Source organism: Mytilus edulis, chromosome 3 (assembly GCF_963676685.1).
Source record: "Mytilus edulis chromosome 3, xbMytEdul2.2, whole genome shotgun sequence".
In the NCBI taxonomy this organism is placed as follows: Eukaryota; Metazoa; Mollusca; class Bivalvia; order Mytilida; family Mytilidae; genus Mytilus; species Mytilus edulis.
In genome coordinates this window covers 89,554,353-89,578,258 of record NC_092346.1, presented here as the reverse complement: position 1 = coordinate 89,578,258, position 23,906 = coordinate 89,554,353, and the positions used below count along the sequence as shown (strand labels likewise).

At 30.8% G+C, this 23,906-nt stretch overlaps 1 protein-coding gene across 3 annotated transcripts; it reads right to left on the bottom strand.

Moving 5' to 3' along the window:
* Positions 1–244: 244 nt before the first annotated feature.
* Positions 245–22,967, bottom strand: LOC139517726 (tetratricopeptide repeat protein 14 homolog). Of its 3 annotated transcripts, none has more exons than XM_071309088.1 (15): positions 22,846–22,967; positions 13,517–13,660; positions 12,885–12,997; positions 12,595–12,671; positions 12,118–12,240; positions 11,736–11,820; positions 10,933–11,024; positions 10,609–10,646; positions 8,742–8,882; positions 6,474–6,545; positions 5,964–6,083; positions 5,565–5,687; positions 5,160–5,274; positions 4,692–4,825; positions 245–3,446 (listed from the first exon to the last, which is right to left on the bottom strand). In XM_071309088.1, the coding sequence occupies exons 2-15, from the start codon at positions 13,654–13,656 to the stop codon at positions 335–337; spliced, it is 4,485 nt and encodes a 1,494-aa protein (XP_071165189.1). In that variant the 5' UTR covers positions 13,657–13,660; positions 22,846–22,967; the 3' UTR covers positions 245–334. The 3 variants fall into 3 exon arrangements, with proteins under 3 accessions (XP_071165189.1, XP_071165190.1, XP_071165192.1); XM_071309089.1 differs by lacking the exon at positions 22,846–22,967 and adding an exon at positions 16,456–17,744 and having other exon boundaries at positions 13,517–15,553; XM_071309091.1 differs by lacking the exons at positions 10,609–10,646; positions 10,933–11,024; positions 11,736–11,820; ... (3 more) ...; positions 13,517–13,660; positions 22,846–22,967 and adding an exon at positions 9,546–9,681.
* Between the last annotated feature and the right edge of the window lie 939 nt (positions 22,968–23,906).

The following is a 23,906-nucleotide window of genomic DNA, read 5'->3' as shown; positions in this document are numbered from 1 at the left end:
GTGATCCTCCTAAGGCTTTTCATAGTGCTATTGCACTTTGATAAGTTTGTTCCTTTGTTGAGCTTTTACATTACTAGTCCAAGATTGTGGGGAGGATTGAAGGTCGTACTTGAGTCTAAAACTGCTAATATTTTCATCATTTGTACTATGGTGGATAGTTGTCTCATTGCAATTATATCTCATCTACTTATATTAAGTCTTGAAACAGATTATATTGCTTCCATTCTAATGGCACTATTATAAGTTTTGTAGTTTATACAGTATTATTCTAATATATACAATTTACAACCACAACAATTGATTTATAAAATTCCATCATATCCATTGTTCACATTCACTTTGTTTCGGATTGTTTCTTTTTGTTTTCTTTTAATTTATCCAAAAAGTCTTCAAGTTCACCAAATTTTTTACTATCAAATTTACCTTTGTTTTTTTGTTTGTCATCATCTTGGGAATTGGAGCTTTTTTGGTCACGATCTTTTAAATGACCTCCTCTATTATGAGACCTCGATCTTCTTTCACGTGACCTACGACCGCGCGATTTTGAACGAGATCTTGATCTAGACCTGTGAGGTCTGTTTCCTGATGACTTCCAGCTCCCTCTACCTCTATAACTACCTCCTCTACCACGACCTCTATATGAACTGTATGATTTCTGTCTCCTCGGAGATTTAGAGCTAGCTCTCAAACCTGCCACTTTTCTTCCTGGTGAAATAGAGGGTGATTTTGAGTCTGTAAATTTATTCCTACCCATTATTACTGGGCGTGTTTTTGCAAATCCTCTACCAGGTTTTCTCATCGGAGGAGACCTCTTGTAAGATCTTCTTGGAGATCTTGAATTCCGCTTTCTTGATCTTGATCTAGACCTTCGTGAGAGTCTTGACCTAGACCTTCGTGGAGGTCTTGACCTAGACCTGTGTGGGGGTCTTGATCTTGATCTATGTCTTGATCGTTTCCTTGATCTTGACCTTGTTCTAGATCTTGTTCTGTGTCGTGATTTTGGTCTTGATAAGGATCTAGACTTAGATTTTTGAGATGGAGAAAGACTTCTCTTTCTGTAAGACCTTTTATTATCACCTGATGCAATAGGTTTAGGATCTTCTTTTTTTATTTCTTTCTTTTCACTATTAGTTTCAGGTAATTTAATGTTACTTGCACCTTTCGGTTTTGAAGCCTTACTATCTGAATCTGACTTTGTACTTTTACTACTATCAATCACTGGTTGTTCATTAATATGGAACATTTCTACAACACCAACATCTTCTTTCTTTTCAGTCTGTTTTCCAAATTGGTCATTTGTAATGTGAATTCGAATTCCTTCAAACTCCCTTGAATTACTTCTTCTAGTTCTTTCTTTTGCATGATAATCTTGTTTAGAATAGTTAGATGCTTGGTATAAATCTTCTCTAGATTGTTTCACTGATGGTGAATTCCTCATTTCACCGGGACTATCATCCCACTTTGATTTCACAAGCTGATTGACAAACTCATGTTCTTTTCTTTTCTTTGGGCGATTCTTTATTTCTCCACCATCTTTTCTGATTAAAAGGTTACTGTATGGCTGATCATTAGATGACTCCTTGGGAACAACTCTACGAATATCTCCTACAGCTGAGGAGCCACTATAGTCCATTTCAGAGTCTCCTTTCACTATAATTTCTCCTGATGTTTTACCTTGATTGCTTGCTAACTTTTTCTTCACCTTCTTTTTAGTGTCACCAATTTCTTTTCTTTTCTTTTTGGATTTTACTTTTTCATCAGTGCCCCCTTTCTTCTTCTTTCCTGGTTTCATTTTACTTCTATTTTCATTCTTTGATGCATCTTCTGGTAGATTCTGAAGAACTGTTGACTGCTGTACCTTCTTTAATTCAGTGTTTTCTGCCCTATCTTTTGGCTCCCTTTCAAATGATCTTCTTGAAGATATTTCTCTTTCAAAATTTTCATCATTTGGCTGTTCTTTTCTATATTGTTGAATGTCTCTTGGACTCCATGTCTGTAATCTGGTTGAAGTTTCTGCAGGACTCCTTCTTTCAAAATCTCCTGATTCTGATGGACTTCTGTCTGTTCTTACATTCCTGATATCTGTTGGACTTTTGCCACTATTATCAGTGATATTTCTCCTTGAACCTTCAAAGTTGCTAGGACTTCCACTCCACAATGTTTGCCTTTGGTTCATATCGTGTCTTCCCTCCTGATATTCTGATGGCCTTTCATGAGAACTGTTTCTTCTTCTGTACCCAGGACTTTTATCACTTTCATACCGACTATTCCTTCCATCCATTGCATTATTTCCTCCTTGGTAACTTTGATCCTGAAAATACTGAATATTTCTTTCATCTCTTGAATCATTTCTCCTTCTGTTATCAGGACTATTACCATGAATATTTGACATATTTCTTTCATCCCTGGAGTTATTTCTTCTGTTATCAGGACTTCTCTCATGAAGGTTTGACATATTTCTTTCTTCCCTGGAGACATTTCTTCTGTTATCAGGACTTCTCCCTTGAACATTTGACATATTTCTTTCTCCCCTGGAGACATTACTTCTGTTATCAGGACTTCTCCTTCGAACATTTGACATATTTCTTTTGCCACCGGAGACATTTCTTCTGTTATCAGGACTTCTCCCTTGAACATTTGACATATTTCTTTCACCCCTTGAGTTATTTCTTCTGGTATCAGGACTTCTCTCCATGTTAACTGTACTTTCTCTATATTTGGGCAATGGACTTCTTCCTCTCTCGTATTTCAAGCTTCTAGATCTGGACCTTCTTGGACTCATGTCATCTTTTCTCCAATGCTGATTTTTCTCATAACTTGGACTTCTGGATGATCTACGTCTACTACCTTCGAAGCTTCGAGATCTACTTCTTCTGTCACTTCTACTTCTTCCAGATCTTCTACTTGGGCTCCTACTGCTGTTTCCTTGGTGACCACTATAACCCTCCTCTGTCATTGGTTGATTTTGATAATATGTTGGTGGAACTCCTGGGTGCATTTGCTCTTGACTTGTGAACTGGCTGCTATACCTATACATCTGAACTTGTTCTGCTCCAGGGTTACCAATCCAGTTAGGTGGAGGATGACCATACATATGATGATTTGTGCCATACTGCATTGAATTAGGAATTGGTTGTGCTGGTCCCACATCACTCTCCTGGGATGAAGATCTGAACATGTCAGAAAAAGATTGGCCACCTCCTGACAAGAATGAGGACTGTAGGTCAATACCATACTCATGGTGTGGCTGAACCTCTGGTTCATGCACTGGTTCTCTGTTCACATTCCCCTCAGGTGGACTACTGTTTCTGTGAGTCCTGTCTCTTTCTCTGGAATGACCTTTCCTCTTCCTTTCTCTGCTACTTCTGCTTTCTGAAGAATTTGATGAAGAGGTTGATGATGAGGTGGATGATGAAGAACTATCTCTAGATATTCTCCTTTTTTTCCTGAAAATATAAATGAATATTTCAAAAATAACTTTCAGTGAACTACTATTTTCGTACATATATAGTATTAAAAGGTTGTATATTTAATAATAATAATCTTATTTTTAAAACATTTTATTACAATTTTTGAAAAAAGACACTTAATATACATAAAACTACTGCATGAGGTTTTTTTTTTCTTTTGAAATCTCCAACTGATATACTTTTAAAATGATATACAACATATATTCATCATAACATTTATCTTGTCTGGATTGTTCATCAGGTCTCTTGTGTGATGATGAACCTCTTGTTTTTTTGTTATTTTCATCCAAGAAAAATATCCTACTTCAGGCATTTTTGATTTCTTCAAGCTAATTGAAGAACAACCAATGGTAACAATCTAACAAATAATGAGCAGATCATATTGGGTTTAAACAAGATCTCATCATTATAAAAATCATTTATCATCAATAAGACTAATTTTGGTAAAAACAATGTCTGAATTGAAACAAAATTCATTATAGATAGAACTTTAAAACCAAACAAATCATCTTAGAACATGAAATTATTTGAGTTTGACAAAGGAACAGGAAGCATTTAAAATATGACAAATAGTTCAAGGTTTTTTTTGTTTGCTTGTTTAACCGTCTATTCTAAGTGGTAATTTTATTTTGTACAATGTAATGCTGATACATTTGGATCACAATTTTTTATTTAATTGCGAAATGTTGGTTTTGAAAACAAGAAAATTGGTTTAATAATGAATCTTCGTAAGTATTTACAATTCTAAAAACATATATTCTAAGATAATGTATAAGATATAAAACCAAGGTTAATAAAACACAGAAAATTTTAATGCTAAAAAATGATATCAAAATAGCATTTGGATTGTGTGTACATAAACATATTCTTCCAAATTTACTGATAAGAAAAAGTCATTGCACCTGTCAGTTTCCCAGATTTTATCCATTTCTTATCAGCACAATTTGTGATTTATGATTTGTTTTTTTAAGTTAAATCAGTATGTTCTTAATATTTTTGTAGTTTTATTTGGTTAAAAACTGTCAATATAAGATGCCTTGTGATAAAAAAGACAGCAATACAGCCAGTGTGTGTTAGTGATCTGCAAGTAAATAAGACAAGTGAAAGCTTAATTTCAATGATCACCTTTTTTATCTTCTCTCCTTTTGTTTAAAAAATTTCTTACAGTGCTGGTCTTTTCCAAACCACACAATTCTTATACTCATCAGTGAAAATGTTCACCTTTGCCTTTTATCTTCTCCTTTAATCAACTTCTTCAATGTCTTGGCTGTTTGTTCAAAGCCTTCTGGAGACTTGTTCCTTCTTTCATCTTTTGGGCTAGACTTTCTTCTGGTTTCTTTTTGTTTTCTTTGACTCTGAAAAGAAAATTGTAAATGGTGCAATGAGAAACTATCTAACACTTTTAATTTAGTAAGTTGTTTATTAAGTTGTTTAACTTTCTCAAAACTTGCAGTAATTATCAATATTTCTATGTTTAAAAAAAATTTAATACTGTAAATTCAGAAATTATTGCAAAAAATGTGACAGGGTTTTAATCGCAATAACTTAAACTCACATCATTAATTTTTTTTATAAGAATGATGGGGGATAATAATCACATTTTGGTCTTAAATGACAAAATCGCAAAAATAAATGCAACGAATATTTCTAAATTTACAGTGGATTCTATCATCACAAGCAGCAACATACCCTCCTGTAATGTAGAAATCTGAGTGCTTCTCTTGCATCAACAGATGCTTGATCCAAAGACATGGCTTTAGTATATAGTTCCTCTGCCTCTTCATACTTCTCTATGTCCTCATTTCTGAAAAAAAAGAAAAAATGTTATTCTAAATTCAGTAGTGAATTCATGTGAATCTTGATCTTAAAAATCTTTCCTCTTTTACATGTATTTTTATACATGTAATACCATTGACAGAAAAAAAAGACTGGAAAAGTATTCACTTTAAAAAGCTAACCACTTTCTACCATTTCTAATTACTTGCATGTATGTCTTTATTGCCACTGTTATCAGAACCAAATTTTTATTAAGAAACCAAAAGCATGTTTAAAGTAATTTTCAATAACATGGATAAAACCTTAATTACAACTTACGATTTTCCATAGGCTAGTAGAGTATCATGTAAATATTTTCTTGCATTTGCATGTACTGAATTAATCTTCAAGGCAGCTTCAAAGTCATCAATGGCTCTGTTAAAACTTTCATTATTTGCATATCTGAAAGAAACAAAAATAAAAATAGTATTTGCTATTTTTAGGGGGGGCTTTGTATCTATCATATACTTTCTCATAAAAAAATGTCTGTTCCTAAAACTCTAGCTTCAAATGTTTACAAATGCTACATATTGAAATTATGAATGATTTCTAATTTCTGAAAGTTCCAAATTCTTGTAAGATATCTACATAATTTCACTATTACTGTACATTTAATATGTTGAATTCAAATGAAAAAAAGAATTAAAATTTATAAGTTTTAACTACATGCTAACTTACAATGCTCCTCTGGCAACCAATGCTTCAACATTTGTCTTGTCAATATCTAATGCTTTATTAAAACATTGTACAGCTTCAGGCTGTTTCCCAGCTTTAAAGTACGTAATTCCTTGTGCAACACTGTAAATAAAATAAATGTTAAAATATATTTTTCAATCTTAATATAACAAGATTGTCTTCTTGCTGGTTTACAATTGTTTTTCTTTTAAGCTTTGTAGTCTCTTTGTATAAGGGGCCATTTGATAACTTGCCTTTCTCTTAATCTTATTTTGATACTGATTTTGCCATATGCTTCATTGGCATCATAAAATAATCATGTCCTGTTTTTTCTGCATAATTCATATGTTTGATACTTGCTAATGCTAAATACAATAGTCTCCTACCTTCTTATGCATCTTTCTCTTTTTACTTATTGCTTATTTGATATAAGTAGCACCTTTATTAGGATAACATAAGATTAATTACAAATGATATATATTGTATTGTATCTAGATGATTGGCCATTCCTACCTTGTATGAGCCATCTTTTGAGACTGGTATTTTCTTAAGTTTTCTGCCATATCTTTCTCAGGGATATTTATTCTACAAAATTGACATTGATTTGAAATGAATTTACTTATCAAAATTGAACTCAGTGAATAAATAATTGTATAAATGGTTATAATGATTTACATAATGGATCCTTGAATCCCAGCAATTGTTTCATATATCAGTAAATCCTAAACATTACAACCATCACTAAAACACAAGGATATTTAACTATAGTTATTGAAAAAGATTGTAGTTCTTAGCAATGCATTAAATTTGGTCCCTCATTCTTGAAAATAAATTGTTTGAGCAATTCTTTAAAGTGTTTCACATTACCATCTAGATAGACATGATAGATATGCATTTTTTTTTTTATATCTAGATGTTTATATACAAATATCTTTTTTTTTTAATTTCATTGGTGAGATTTCCATGAATATCTGGATTATCTTTATAAGGAACCAAATAAAAACCCAGATGAAAACATTTAGATAAGTATCCAGAACTTGCTTACACTAACCATGCTAACTGTGAGTTTTCATTCAAATTGTCAATCTAATTAAAAACCGATCTCTCATCGCTCCTGTTTCTGATATGTCGCGTGGGAGATCTAATGAAACCGGCTTTGAGGTCACATGTGAGTAAACTAAAAGTTATGAATTTATAAAGATATGCAAATGAGTTGACGACCTATTAATAAGCCAATCAAAAAAGTCTATGAATTATTTTGACTGACGATTTCGTCTTATAAAATGAGTTACATCCCTTTGCCTTACGTTAAACTTCCAAGATCGTGGAAGATTCAATTTCATTGGTCGGAAAAGACACACCTACGAGGTCACTCACATGTGACCTCAAAGCGGGTTTCGTTAGATCTCCCACGCGACATATCAGAAACAGGAGCGATGAGAGAGATCGGTTTTTAATTAGATTGTCAAATTGTATAATATATAATTTTTCATTTGTAAAATTGTGCTATTTTTTTATTTCTACATCTTGTTATTTACCACTTTGTTTTTGTTTCTATTATATAAGTCAATGATATATACCAACTTCTTTTATACGTATTTCAATGTCAACCTTGTTTTTGGTCTACACCTATAGACCAGTCTTATGTACATATTGTTAATTTATAAAACTGTAAACATTCATAGGATTTTACATTAAACTGATTGATCATAAATTTGGCAGTTTCATGTATATTTTCTGTCATTTTCCTGATATATGTCTTAAATAGGGAGAACTCATGCAATTTTTCTTCCTGAAAAATCTGAACATGTCCCTTACAATATTAATCAAAATTCAGTAACTTATTTGTAGCTTGATAGAATTGTCATTGTTGAAGACTCTTATTTGTAGCTTGATAGAATTGTCATTGTTGAAGACTAAGTATGTTGCACTCCACCTTCAAGTACATATTAAAGGCCTAGATTAATATATTGTTTGTTTCCCTAATCCCGACCCTGCTGAGCCAGGTGTGGGTATACGTAGGTAGGTAGGGAAATAATTTTATTTTTCCAAAAAGCTTGAACATTATCGGACGATCCAGCAAGCCTGAAAATCAGAACTGAATAAAATAATATTTGACTTAGTTTTGACAATAAAATTTTATGAGTAGCACCATTTTTGCAGGGTCGGTTGGGATTGGGGAAACAAACAATATTTTATTTTAGGCCTAAGTATTGCTTTCTCAACACTTTTTTTTTGTCAAAAAGCTTCAAATTGTTCCTTCCAGCTGAGAAACTGATTTGTACATCTTTAAAATACAGAGCCCCTTCATCAACAAACATGTCATTATACATGAAATTGATTCATCCTTATATTGCTGTTATATCTGCAAGTCTGCTGAGAAAATATATATTAATCAATTATCAAATGAGTTATTCCTTTCCAAATATGACTTTCATAATGAAAACAGACAACTAAATTGTCAAAGGTCATGATCCTGGTAAAAATCAGTCCATAGAAACAATAATGGATATCTAGGAACTAAATCTAAAGCTTTAATTATTCTTGTTTTCCTGATAACCTTCACTAGCTTCTTACTCCCATATTTGGGATTCACAGATATGAAAAACTCCAAGGAACACATATATATCAAGTGCATCAATTTCAAAATAGGCATTTACCTATCAAAAATTTCTGAATGTCCACATTGATGACCCTTCAATATCATATATAATATAACTAGAATAACAGTTTATTAATTCAGTGCCTCAGATTATGAAGTAAACATACAAATATACAGACCTATTTAGTCCTCTCATTAACGAACATGTTTCTTCCTGGTCAAGTGTTTCCAACATAATACCAATGTTGCCACTATTATTGAACCCCAGAATAGAATGTAGCAGCTCATCAAATGTTAGACCTCTTATATGAAGCTTTCTCCTGAAAATATAAAAAGTTTCAATACTAATACAAATCTTCTGTCACCTTTTAATCTTAAGAAAGGCAAGTTTAAAGACAAACAATTAATCTACACAACATTACTTCTTAAAGCTTTCTACTAAAAGCTAATAATATTGGTACATGCTTGCTATCTGTCCATATTTAGTTACCATGGAGGCTATCATTTGAAAGGTAGGAACCAATGTGAGTTTCATTTTTTTTCAAAAAAAAATTAAAAATGAATAGACATGATAGAGAATCTGCCCATGGGACAAAACTTTCTAGAACTGTAAACGTGATGCTACTTTAAATTCAAACTTGTGTTTTGTGGTAATAAGCATTGTGTAAAAGTTCATACTATTTTTTTGAGGCAAATTAAAGTTAGAGAATGGAAACCTATTTTGAAAAGATCTACCAACAGGGGTTACACTTTATACCCCCTCCTCATTGACAGGGCCATTAAAAAATGTCAAATGGAAGAAATGTCCTTTGGGCTAATGGGGGAATTTTTTTTTAAGTCTTTTCCTTTTAAACCCTATTTTACTCCTTTAAGGAAAAATATGATAACTAATCACAGCTAAATATGTTGAAACTGGAAAAGAATTAACATGTTTTTCAGAAAATGTAATAAAATGAATTTTCAATTATTAGAATAGAACTTGCCTAATACTGATTTCCTCTGTGTATTCTTCATAGTAATGGAACTGATTCATCATAATAAAGTATTTATAAACTAACTTCTTTCTCCAATCCTAGTCTTATTCCTTCATTTATTTTATAATTAACAAAGACAGTTGTGAAGATCTATACTATAAATTGATTTTTGTCTAACAAGACATGCATATGTTGTCTGTTAAAATTGTTTATGTGGTTAATCAATGAAACATCTGGACAAAATATTTGATTTTCAGAAAACAATTGATTCAAATGTCATTGATTCAGATGACAGAAAAAAAAATAAAAGATTTAGATCAAACCCTACTTTTAAAATTGATTATGGGCCTTTTTAATAGTATTTATTGATATTTGTCTAACTTTTTATAGATGACATGCATGAAGACAAGATTAATCCTAGTTGATCAGTATGTAAAACTTTTCTTTGTTAACATTTATAATGACACACAGAGCCTTAAAAGGGTCAAAGTCAAATAAACTTTAGTAACATGTTAAAATTTATAAAGACAAGCTGCTTAAAATTGAGACAAGCTTTGTCTCATTTCATTTTTGCTGCTTTTGAAATGAACAAAATGATTAATTAAGATTGAGCAGGAAGAGAATTATATACATTTTTTTGGTATACTACTTAACCTACTAAGTAGATAATTCTGTGCTTTACATGAAGATAAGAAATGTAAGAACTATTTCCAAAATGTAATTTAATTATAATTGTATGAGAAGACTTTCATGAGAATAAAAAAAATAGCTATTATAAATGAAATATATATTTATGACAGCAACCAGCACTTTCAAACCTTGGGCTCTTTTCCCAAAATTCTTACAAAACTTTATGGTAAATTATATTAAAATGCTCATGACTTAAAGAGTATTTTTCTCGTAACATTTATTTGTGAAATCAGTTGCATTAGTTTTTCTGCTCAGTTAGCAATACCATTATATATCATCCCAAAAAGACTTGTAATGGTTTAAATATCCTAGCCAGCTATTCCCTTATAACACTTGGAATATGACTGTAGGCTGAAAACCCAATTATTTAAGATAAACTTACCTATACTGAACAGGAAACTCATCTTCATTAATCAAAGCCTACAAAAACAAATATGAAATTGTAAAAACAAACTTCCCTGAAACCAAGACCATGAATTGGGTAAGAAATGACACCACTGTAATTTCAATAAAATAAGGCAGAATAAGAGTTTAATTTCAATGATTAATTTTAGTTAATGTGACTGCAATATTTTGTCAGTGGGATCGATCATTCGACATAATTTAAAAACTTAAAATATTGAAGAGACAAAAGTTAGTCCTCTCTATTCTTATTATGATTTATCACTAATAAAAAAAATAGCTTGAATGTTAAAATAATACATACCAATTTAACATCTGAATGATGTTCTGGTAAAGATCTTTCCACCATTGATACTATCAGCTTTTCTGTCTCAGGATTCACACTCAGAACAACAGCTGAAAAAATAAATGAAGAATCTACAGAATTTTTTAACATTTTCCCTAATGATTAACAGTAAAAAAAATTTGGGGTAAGCTATGTCTGTGGGTGGCCATCAACCAGAATTCCTTAAAGTGATCATAAGTGTACCTTTTCTCTAATTTTTTGTTTGTAGTGGTTCATTAGATAAGGGTTCGTTTAAAGGAGTTTTCTTTTATTCCATTTAGACATACATTTTTTTTTTAAACATGAAAGCAATGTCTATGTAATCAACTTAAAGGACCATAAATTTCCCCCAAATTTGTCAGGGTTATGTCCATATGATTCATAATGTATTCCTAATATTATTTAATATAGTGAATTTCCCCTATTTATAATTTAAGAAATATAAAATATGTTTGGATTTTCCAAGTCTTGTTAATGCATATCTTTTCACTAACTATAGATAAGTTTAGTCTTCAAATGGTCTAATATTTGCAAACAATGTTAATGAAGAAAATAATAAACCGACAACAGCTGTGAATCTATGGCAATAGCTCCTGCTAAATAGCTCACTCCATTTTCAATCAAAAAAATAGTCATAAAATTATTTTTTCTTGTTCTATTTTATCTGCAGTATCTATGCAGCTTACAAGAAATGTAATGTACATGCAAAGTCAATATAAAATTTGTGTGATTGTTCCTGAATGGTAAGGACATCCGACAAAAATTCAAAATACATAGCATACCTCTAACTTTATCTCTGACTTGAAATCCTTCTATAGCATCTTGATTTGGAAATAACTTTGGTAATTCTTTTACAGGACAAAAAGCCTAGATTAACAAAATAAACATACAATTTAATACATCAATATACTGTAAATTAAAAAATTATTGCAAAGTTTTTAGTATTGCGGAATTTTTTTTCTCCATACATGTATTGCAAAAATTGAAATCGCATTTATAAATGCACACAATTATTTCTGAAGTCAGGCTAAAACATGTCACAAGATAAAACTAATGTAAACAAATCAGTTCTCTAATAAAATTAAAAAGATATAAAAATCTATCACAGCAACTGCAAGAGCTAAAGCAATAATGTCTATATATAGATATTAATTGCTGACTTACAGATATTCTGAGTTGGTCAATATCCCTGGATTTGCCATTGTCCAGACACAATAAGGTGATGACCAGTCCACTGTCCATTACAGAGGAAACCACACCTATTACTATGTCATGTTTCTCCACACTCTGAAATGACATGAGTTATAAATATAAATAATAAAGATATTAACAACAAAAGTCAAATAAATTGTGAATGGAATTAGGTGTAGTAGTAAATGTGTCATCAAATTGATCAGAATAGAGAGAAAATATTGTCAGAAACATTCAAACTTACAAAAGGTTCATCATGCATGCATGTTTGGTTAGATGTGGTGTAAATCAGGATCAGACTTCAAGAGACATCATTTTCCCTGATTTTGTAGTTAAAGAAAAAAAAGTTCCAACCAATCCTTTTTCTTGAAAGCAGATATATTAAAAATTGTGTTTTTGCCAAAAAAACAACAAAAATGTGTATCAAAATACCTTAACTTAGAAACTTACATTAAAGAAATTCTTCCTGCATTCCATTTCTGGGATACCCATATAAGTCTCCAAAGGTGGCATCTTTGCAAATGTATCTGTGAAAAAATAAAAGGTTGTTTATTTACCAAATTTTACAACTATACAAATTCTTAACCATTACGTACACTGTAACAAAAAAATACAATTAAACAGCAGTCAGAGGCGTTACTTAGACAAGTCTTTTGTTTTAATTACCTACAGATATATATATATAACTCTTAGAATTTGTTTACTCTTACAGCGTATATTCCTATTAAGTAACTTTTTACCTTCATAGTCTGAAGTCTTTCTTTCCTTTTCCTCTTTCTCTGAAGGTGTAATGAAAAGATAATCTGCTTTCTTTGATATAAACCTGCAAATCCTCTCCTTCAGTTCAGGATCCCTAAACATCAAATTTATTTTCATATTAAAATCATATGTTATCCTATTTTCATACATGTTATAAACTTACAATCATACTTTCAAAACATTTAATACCTCTTACTTGATATTTTACTATTGTCTTTTGTGAGGGAGCTAGTATTTTTGCAGGTAACCTAGATTATGTGGATATGCCGTCGCTTCATCTAATTATACTGTCAGATTATCAAAAGTGTTTTCTATATCTGCAGCTGCAGGCCATGATTCCTGCATGTTTTTACAAGATTTGGAACACAGGTGAATATCTCATCAAGGTACAGAATGCTTATAATTGTGGAGATTGATGTTTGTTAGATGCAAAATTACCCATCCATACACAGGATAGCAACAGTTTTACCACACATACAGCAAAGGAGTAGATGAAAGGTGGGAAGTTTTGACTGGACTCCTGTTCTCAAGAGCCATTTCAAATGCAGTGTTTTAATATTGCATTTTTAATACAGTATTCCAATAAATCTTTTTCCTTAATAATTACACTTACTCAAATCCTGGAGGTTTTTCTCTGTATTTTGATATATAATGAACCACATTCTCTGGAAAATGCTGATTTTCTTCTTTCAAATTTCGTATCAATGTCGGACCATTTTTCTGGACTGCATGCCCGAGAAGGAAAGAATCCATCGTTCTGAAGACAAAACAATGCAATCATACTGGTAAAGAGAATTTTTAATATTTGAAATTGCAATATTTATGTATTAAAGACTCATCTCATACAAAAAGAAAGGTGATTTGCTAAATCAACTTATAAATCAGGGCCTTACATCATTCATAAACTTAACTTTCTTTGTGAATATAAATTGAAAAGCTTTTATAAAAGGTAATTCTATATATCTAAATTTAGAGCCCTTTTGGCAAAAATGTGTTTTGCAGATGTTTTAAGAAAATAGCATTGATAGCAAATCTGTATCACTTTGTAATTATTCTACACAATTTTAAAATTGTTAAAATCATTTAAAGCATTTAAGTTGATCAGAACATTTTTTCACTATATAGGTTTCAAAAGGACCTGAAGCTTTTATAGATCAAAGTTTTTATAAAAACATCAATGTTTGGAGGTTTAAATTATTTTCTGGGGTTCCCATTAAGATGATTCCAATAGTCTTGAACTAAATGATTCATCATTTTCCTGACTGGCTACAAACAAATAGAAAAAAATTATAATATGTCAGCTTACTTTGATATTTTACCAGAAAATATTGAAGATCCATAAGGGCATAAGATCATTTACAAAGTCCTGGTCAGTTGCCATGACAAAAATGATGAGTCACCTAGCAAAACTGAAAAAATCTCAGTGAGAACTCTCAATGGATCATTCTACATAATTCCTAGAAAAAAGAAACTTTCAATGCAAAAATGAAATGTTAATAACTTGGGAAACTGCTTCAATATATTATTCCTACAAAGCAGCTACTATTAAAGTGGAAAATATCTGAGAACAATAAATGCAATTTTTGTAAAACAAAAGAAGAAGATTATTTGCATTTCTTTATTACATGTTCATTTTTGAAATTTTTTTGGGAGAAAGTACATTATCTTTTAGCAAAAATGAATTTTCAAAACAAGATATTAGCAAAACATATAGTATTTGGATACAAAATATCAGATCAAGGGTATAACGGTTTTAATTATTTCTTGACAATTATAGGTTTTTGTATTTACAAGTCGTATTATGTATCCGAGCAAAGACTGAAATTTTTAGATGTGTATGCTATGTTTATAAAGGATTTACGAAGGTTTATGAATGAGAACAAAACAGTATCTCAAAATGTATTTTTCATAAAGTTAAAAAGATTAATATAATTGATGGAAAAAAAATAATAATATTTTATTATATTTTATTATATTCTGTGTATTTTCCTGGATACTCAGAAAGTATTTCACAGGGATACTTTATTGAAGCTTGGACAATGAAGTAAAGATGTAACAAGCAATTTGAAGAATAAAGAATATTTATTTGTTGGTAAAAAAGAAAAAAAAACAAACTTGGGGAGTTTTTTGGAATATATCTATATTGTTCTTTACATGTCTTTAAATTGGCATTATACATGTAAAAATAAAGAGCTTCAACAATTTTATTAAACATGATAAACCCAAAGTTCTGTGAATCCCACTTTAAGTTATTTCACTGAAATTCACAATCACAAACTTAGTCTTCTTATACTAGTGTAACATTCCTCCTATATAGATGCTGTTACTTTTGTCGTCATGGGTATATACACTGATATATGGATAAAGTTGTTCTTATAACAATAGCTTTGCTAAAGTCACAGGAATAACATCCAAGAGAACGCTGTAAGACAAAAACAATTCCTTCATATTTTTGTTAATTTACTCAGTAGTAAATATTCCATAAAACATCTTTGCAGAAGTATTCCTTCCACATCTTTTCAATTTAAAACATTTCATCAACTTCTCCTGCTTTGTCTTTAGTTTATCTGCACATTTTCCAAGTCATCCATTTTTGTCAAATCCATAAATGCATCACAAATCTTTTTTCTTTCTTCAGAAATATACACTCCTGAAAAGGTATTAGTTAAACAATAAGACATGTAAAACAACTGTAATTGCCTCTGATAGACTTCTTTTAATAGCTATGATACATTTAATTTGTACTTAAGACTTTCTATTTCAAAGTTTCAGAAATTAAAGCCATTATTGAACAATCTACATGAGAAATAATTTATAATGAAGTGATGCATACAAATAATGATATAAAATGCTAGTTTTTAGATTTCAGTACAATTTTCATTATCATAAATATGATAAAAGCAGAGCAAAAAAATCTGAATGTATTAAAATGTACATTTTTTATAATACTTAGAATAACATTTTTATTATTAAGTTACTTATTTAATATTTTTTTTATAAAACATTTTTCAGTTACATGGCTAGTAAAAACATGCAGAATCTTAGGTTAAATCTATAACACGATAGCAATGTACCAAGCTTTAAAAATTTCAGTTAAATCACAAACAAAGGGCTTTTTGAATTTTCTAGTTCTTTTGTGGTGTAATTAATTTGGTTTTCAAAAAGTGACCACTGAGATTAACAACAATAAATCAGTAAAACATTGGACTCGCTGATGAAAGGGTATAATAATTTCCTTCATTTTCTTTAAATAAAACATAAGGCCTCTATGGATACCTTGATGAGAGGGCATAATTATTCCCTTGATCTTTTTCTAAACTAAAATAAGAAGCTTTTCAATGATAATTCACAATAAAACAACATCTTTAACAAATGCACATGTTGCATGTAAAACAATAGAGCTACCTTGGCAGTTCAAAATAAAACTTCATCAACTGCATTACATGTAGTATGCTTAAATGCATGTTAATTAATAGACCTACCCATAGGTTACCATTTTTAGAGTAGATTATATGAGAACCAGAGATACCTTCAATATTCACAGTCACTTACTTTCTTCACTGTTTCCTTCAGAAATTCATATTCACTGTTTTCTTTGATATAGGTTTACACAGGCTTGGAAATGAAATGATCTGGAAGGAATTTAAATCGGTCCTTTCTAGCCCTTTTCTTGACACTTTAATAATCTTTTATTATATGTACCTAATAACTCTACAAAACAAAATCAGTATGTAACAAAGTTAAAAGTTTTCTGTGAATATTGTCAAGATAATAATGAAGTCTTAATTTTATTCTAGAAAGCTTTCATACTTAAACAAAGAAAATCAATTTCATTTGAAAGTGCATCCAAGTGTTTTCTTATTGTTGTGTGTGATCCATATGGCATAAATATGCAAATGCTCTAATTTCAATATTATTTTTTTCTTTAAAATTAAATTTTTCTAATCACCTGATCACTATTTAAAAAAATATCTGACATGTACAATGCAATGATTCATAAACATTGAACAATAATATCAAAGACAAATTGTTAACAGGAATGCCTCCTTTAAAAACTTACCTTCTTCATTTACTTCTTCAGTTTTTCAATTTCATACAATCATGACAAAGAAGGTATCATAAAATATCTTAAGAAGTAATTGAAATCTCTTGCTGTTGAGTTTACTGTGTCAAGGAAAACAAAAGTTGTTTCTTCAATTGTAAGATGTGTTCAGTCAAAACTGATAATGCCATCATATGTATGGCTCAATATTATTTTTTTTGCTTTTTACTTATATTCTAACATGTACACAATGTTCTTTAAAAAATTGAAAACAACACGTTTAATAAATTCTTGCGTCTGAAGCGTTTTTCTGGATTACTTTCATCAGGAACGCTCAAAGCCAAACATTTGAAATCGGAGCCAAACATTTGAAATCGGAAGATGTATATGTACCGAAACGGTTGACTAGCTATATGGCAAAAATACCTAAAATAAATAGCCAAATTCATTTAAAGCCAACTTTGCCTGAGGGAGTTGAAACCTTAGTTTCTTAATAATTTACAAATTTACAAACAGACAATTTTAGTAAAGTTTGTTAAATCATGTCAGTACCGAAGTACTAACTACTGAGCTGATAATACCCTGGGGGACTGATAGTCCACCAGCAGAGGTAAAACACAAGAAACCTATAAACTACAATAATGCCTAAATGGTTTAAATACTTCCTTTACCTCTGAATTCAATAAATAAAGGAAAATCTGTTCAATGTTAAAATTTCATGTAAATGCCTGCCAAGAACAAAGCATTGCATTCATTTTATTAACTTGAACATAAAACATATTTATTGCACATCCTTTTCAAACTTGCACATGTACAATGTATGTAGATGAGTAATATTGATTTAATTATTGACACATAAAGAAAGCATTTGACTGTCTACCCCATGATCTTCTTTTTAAACTTAGGGAGCTACCATTTGATTTTTATGGGGGGGCTAGGATGAAATTTGAAAAAATAGGCAGGACAGGAGTTTTGAGTAAAAAAAAAAGGCAGGATGAGACACTTGCAAAAAAAAAAAGTCAGGACGACAATTTAGGTAAAAAAAAGTCAGGATAAACTATAAAAAAAAAAGGCAGGACAGAGATTACAGATAAAAAAAATGCAGGACAAAATTTTTCATCTTAGCCCCCCCATAAAAATCAAATGGTAGCTCCCTTAGTAAGATAAGCCTACGTACATTCAAACTAGATCTATTAAAATGTTATCTCACAATAAAACTAAGTGTAATAAAAATAGGACAAAGAACTGTGTTGATGATAAATCTGGCACTCCTCATGCTTCTCTGGAATCAGGTATTAAACCCTTAGGAAAAGTTAGTAAATCCTTTATATCATGGTTCAAATCCAAAGACATTCCAAAGAGTAGTAGGCAAATCTAGAATAATTCCAGCCAAAAAAAAACAACACATTCACATAATACAGCCTTTAAACTAAAGGCATAGGTAATTAGTGTGATGATGAGGGGAACTTCTAGTTGAAACCATAGTCTTTAAACTGTATTGCAATACAAAATGTATCTAATATATTTGTTAAAAATCAGCACAACTAAACATACTAGACTATCTAAACTTACCATTCATCCTTCATTCTTTCATATCTCAGCTACTGTACAATAACATGGCACTAAATCTTTTTTAGAAAAATACAATAAAGAGCATTTAGGTATGGGCTTTGCTCATTGCTGAAGGAGCTATGGTGACCTCTGGCTGTTTATTTCTGTGTCATTTGGTCTCTTGTGGAAAGTTGTCTCATTGACAATCATACCACATCATTTTTTTTTATACTTAAGATTTATTTACAACTACAAAAGCTTTTACAACGTATAAGGTTTTACTCGAACAGTAAAATTGTAAATAAATCCATATGGATTTTTTACATAATTTTATAACCATTAACATAATTAAAGAAAAGGCATATAATTTTAGGAACAAATGCATAGTTGATGTACCTCTACATAAAACAACCAGGTATGGTGAAAAAAGCTTTGATTAAGAGGCAGCAAGACTATAGAATAGGGTAGGTACATCATGTACATGTCAGTATGCATTTTTTAAATATAAAAATCAGGGGGGAAAAATGCCAGTATACTGAGTCAGATTTAGGTATTAGACTTTGATTTTGTGTAACATGAACCTAACATAATATCTTAATTTGGCCTAATATAAGTTATGACATATCATGCTGCTTCAGAGCTAAAAAAAGAGGGATGAAAGATACCAGAGGGACAGTCAAACTTATAAATTGAAAATAAACTGACAATGCCTGGCTAAAAATGAAAAGACAAACATACAAACAATAGAACACATGACACAACATAGAAAACTAAAGAATAAGCAACACGAACCCCACCAAAAACTAGGGGTGATCTGAGGTGCTCAGGAAGAGTAAGCAAATCCTGCTCCACATGTGGTACCCGTCGTGTTGCTTATGTTATAACAAATCCAGGAAATAGTATAATTCGGTAGGTCACATTCATGAAAGGGAAGGGGATTGTAGTTATGACTTAAGGAACATATCCGATATCATTTGTGAAACGTTTATTCCATAAAACTAATCTTTTCCACATGCTTGATTTGGTTCATAAGTGTTTCTTGTTTTTTATATAGATTAGACTTGTTTTTTCCCCGTTTGAATGCTTTTACACTAGTCACTTTTGGGGGCTTTTTAATTAATCTATTTCTTTTCATTTTCAAACCCTATATGGACCATAATTTGGTATTCGGCCTTTGGTTTCTTTTTGTATCCTTTTTTATAAGTTCTAAAACTTTAACTTTTATTCTGTGGGTTGTGTTGGTGTTCAGAATAGTATTAATGGAACAACTGAGTTTTTCAAGAAAAAATTAATACATTTTGATTCACCGTTTACGTGACAGGAAACCAAACAGGAAACCAATCTTTATTTTCTTTTTTTTGCACAATATATTTCAAAAGACATAAATGAACACCATTACTGGTGTAACTTGCTTCATGTTAATATTTAAATCTATTTTCAATGTTAAATTAACGTTTTTTTTAAAAGCGACAGGAAACCATAAGAAACCGAAAGCATTTTTTTAGTTTTATTTTATTGCAAAATCTGCTTAAAATAATCTGAACAGTATACTTTTTCTTAGAATCCATCTTAAATGTAACAGTATTATAAAACTCCTAAATATGTGCTTGTTTTGAAAATAATTAGTACAATTTAATCAGAAATTTCCATATTTTCTTCATTGATACAGGATACCATAATCGTTGTATCTTGATGTTTTAGCCAAAAAAATGTATTTATATTTGGTTTTGAAATTCCAGTTATTTACAATTTATTCCAAATCATTGGCAATGTAAAATTCTTTAAATCCAGTAAAGAAAAAAACTTTTAACTTGTAATTAAAATCTTTAAAATAGACACCATGTGATATTTGATGGTTTCCACATTTTAACCTACTTTAGTGGGCTAAAATCAATAAAGTACTTCCTTTCAAGTCATGCATGGTAAAAGTTTACTTCTCCTTTGACAAGTTTATTGCGTTTCTGAAAAGTGTTTGCAGAACATGAATAAAAAAAAAAAAATTAAAAATTGTGATACCAATTTTGTACATTCCAAGTGTAAAAGGTATGTTAACATGTATTTTTTATTAAATTATTTTTATTCACCTAAAATATCCAGTAATATTTACTGCTGAAGCAAAATCAATCCAACGAGCAATGGCACAATGATAAGAGACATAATGTCGATTGAATTTTCCAAGGACCCTTTACATCGTTATCTGGAAACGAAGTGTGTTATAACGTCTGTCAAATCTGAAATCGATTTTGTCAAGTCATTGGGCATTTATAATATATATTCACACAAGATTGTACGTAACATTATGCACATAGGAAAAATAATAGACCCCCGGCGCAATCTCTTTGAAAATTGTATTTTCCTTTCTTAAACAAGACGAAACAAGTCTACAGATTATGTTTGCTAACATCCCGTTGGAAACAAAAACAATGTTTAGACCTAGTATTTCATATATCCGGTCGTAAGGGCGTGATCACATGTTAGTCACATGTTTCACGTATGACCGGAAATGATTAGAACTTCACGACAAAAACAATTTTAATAAAAAAAAGGAAATAACTGGACTTCTGTTTCGTGTGAAATGTAACGCATAACGATAATGTCATTTTCTAACTTAATTATTACGAAGAACAAAACTAGAATGTAAATCATCTCTGATTTACCTGTTTGAACATCTCGCGAGAGTTCATATTTACATATTGTTATAAAGAATTCTATTACAACAAAGCAGATTACATCATCTAAAATTTACGTTACGAAATTGGAAACCAAAGTAACGCTAGTGTTCTTACACCTGCTACAGAAATACTTATAGTTCTCGGCATTTTCTTCTGACTATTTTTATTGGTTGATGTTCTTTATTATTTGAAAGCAAAAGTTACGAATTTGCCGGTGACGATTATCTATAAATCAGTCAGCGTTATGCACTTCGGAAGCGAAAAGTAACGCGAGAAACGACACAAAAATACAGTCGTATAATCTTTGAAATTTGTTAATTTCAATTTTTTTTCTAGGGAAGAGTAGCATACACTTGTATGTTGATAAAAATAAAGGCATCTTTAGATGTAGTTGCAACTTTTCTTACAGTAATACACATTTTTATCACTTTTCTATCGTTATAGTAAACAAGCCCAATAGCAAATTATGGTCCATATATAATATTTTGCTGTCTTAAGTTATAACTAATAAGTTGTATTATTTTACTTATGCTTGCTTGCTTTTCTACCAGTGCTTTACTTTATTGTTTATTACATACCTGTGTGAAATGTGTTGATATCTATGTTGTATTGCTTGAATATGTTTTGTGATTGAGTATGTACTTTTCTATCTCTTTACATTGCATCTGATTTGTCTGTATTTATGAACATATACAAATGTATTATGCTCTTTTAAGACATGCAAATTAATGCTATGAAATATTCGCGCCAGCAAAAACGGTGTATCACAAATTTTATATAAATTTGTGTTTTTACGTCTGACAGTTTTATTAGAATAGAGATAACAATATTGAATTTTAAGCTTGGAAGGCATCACCATTAAACTTAATTTGTGACTATCAAATCACCAAATGATGCTGTCTGAGCTTAAAATACAATACAGTTGCATTGTATAGATCTCCTAATTCATGTAATTATATATCAGTCAGATCAAGATTTCATGTCCTGTGTTTGATCGTTTATTCAACATGTCTTTAGATAAATTATTTAAAAATTAATTTTTAAACAGAAAATTTTTTAAAAATTTTAGTGCTTCATATATATGTTTTGGTATTTTGCAAGATACATGTATATGCTATTTGCTTAGAGTTAATTTTTGGTGCTGCTTCTTATTATTTATTGCATGCTGCATGCCTTGTTTTATTTGTTATTGCATATGTTTTTATATTCGGTGAAAAGCTCATTAGAGCTTATGTTTGTATTGTTTGTCAATATGCCGAATCCAAATAAAGTTTTACTTACTTACTTACTTACTTATAGACTATTACTTATATTCTTATAACCACTTTGGGTTATAAATTATCTATGACCTGTTAGAGTATAATTGTAACTAATATTGACACAAAGGCAAAACCAAAGGCTTACACGGCTGTCTATAATGCATAATTAGACAAAACAGTCTGCCCATTGTGTTAATACCCTTGTTTAAATTAATCTAAAATAACAGATATGGGAAAATTGACGCAGTTAATAGCTTTCATTCTCCGAAAGATGTACACGAAAAGTCCGAAAACGGAAAAGCCATGCTTCGTGAATTTCGTCGGAGTTGATGGCGATGAAACACTATCGTAAGAACAAAAACGAGTACCAAAATGTGAAGTAAAGGCTTCTCTTTACGAAAACTGTAGTTATGCCTACCAATCGAATTTCTATTTCTGCATATTATTGTATCGCTTATTATATTTTTACAGATTCTCAATCTCCCTTGCCAAAATAAATTATGAGAATGCTACCTCCACACTGGAGAAGCAGGGTCATTGGCTCGCCGAAGTTTCCCGAAGTATTCCGTACACGACCGAATAAGTTATCCTTGTGGATCATGATCGATCATTATACAGGATCACATAGACAGTTTACAAGATAGATCAAGTTCGACTAAATAGAGACATATAAAGTCTCTGGACTAAATAACTTACAAACTTCATTAGTCAATTCTTCTTCTTTTTCTTTTTCTTCTTCTTCTTCTTCTTCTTCTTCTTCTTCTTCTTCTTCTTCTTCTTCTTCTTAGTTTTCTTGATAATTTTCGTGATTAAAATCTAAAAAAAAACCTCATTAACTCATGTTGTTAATTTATTTTAACATGTATTATTATTTTTGTTAAAAATAGAACATATTAATATTTGATTAAAACTATTTCCCTATAACCAAGGATTTGTAAACTATACAAATCCTAATTACATATCTGAGACTACAATAACAGAGTCTCAGCTCATATAAACTTTATATGAAGTATGTCACACGATCTTATTTTTATCAGATTTTTAAAATTAAGGGATATAATTAGGGGAGTGTAGGAGTGGTCCTGATCCCGAAATACCGGACTAAAAAACACGAAATCCCGAGGTCCCGAATTGAAATAAATGACTTCCCGAAATTCAAAAAAAGAATTCCCGGATCCCGAAAGCTAGGGTCAATCCCGAAATCCAGACCTGAAAAAACACCCGATCCAGGAGTCCAGATAAAGGTCATACCCCCCCCCCCCCCATTATAATGGTTGTTACAAGAGCTATAGTGCCTTCTTGTATTCCATTGATAAAACAGTTTGCAAGTCCGCAAATTTTAAAATGATCTGAATATTTATAATGTTTCCCTATTCCTCATAGTTTCTAATGTTTAGAGGCAACATAACTTGACTGTACGCCCCATGTTTAGAATGTGGTGAAACATGTTTGTGAATAAGCGTCTACAACCCTCTGGCT

Coding starts and splice junctions, on each gene's coding strand:
- LOC139517726 (XM_071309088.1), bottom strand. CDS start 13,656: ATGGATTCTTTCCTTCTCGGGCATGCAGTCCAGAAAAATGGTCCGACA. Junction 11,821..12,117: donor TTGACCAACTCAGAATATCT/GTAAGTCAGCAA, acceptor TTGTTAATCTAG/GCTTTTTGTCCTGTAAAAGA. Junction 8,883..10,608: donor GAGTTTCCTGTTCAGTATAG/GTAAGTTTATCT, acceptor TTATATTTTCAG/GAGAAAGCTTCATATAAGAG.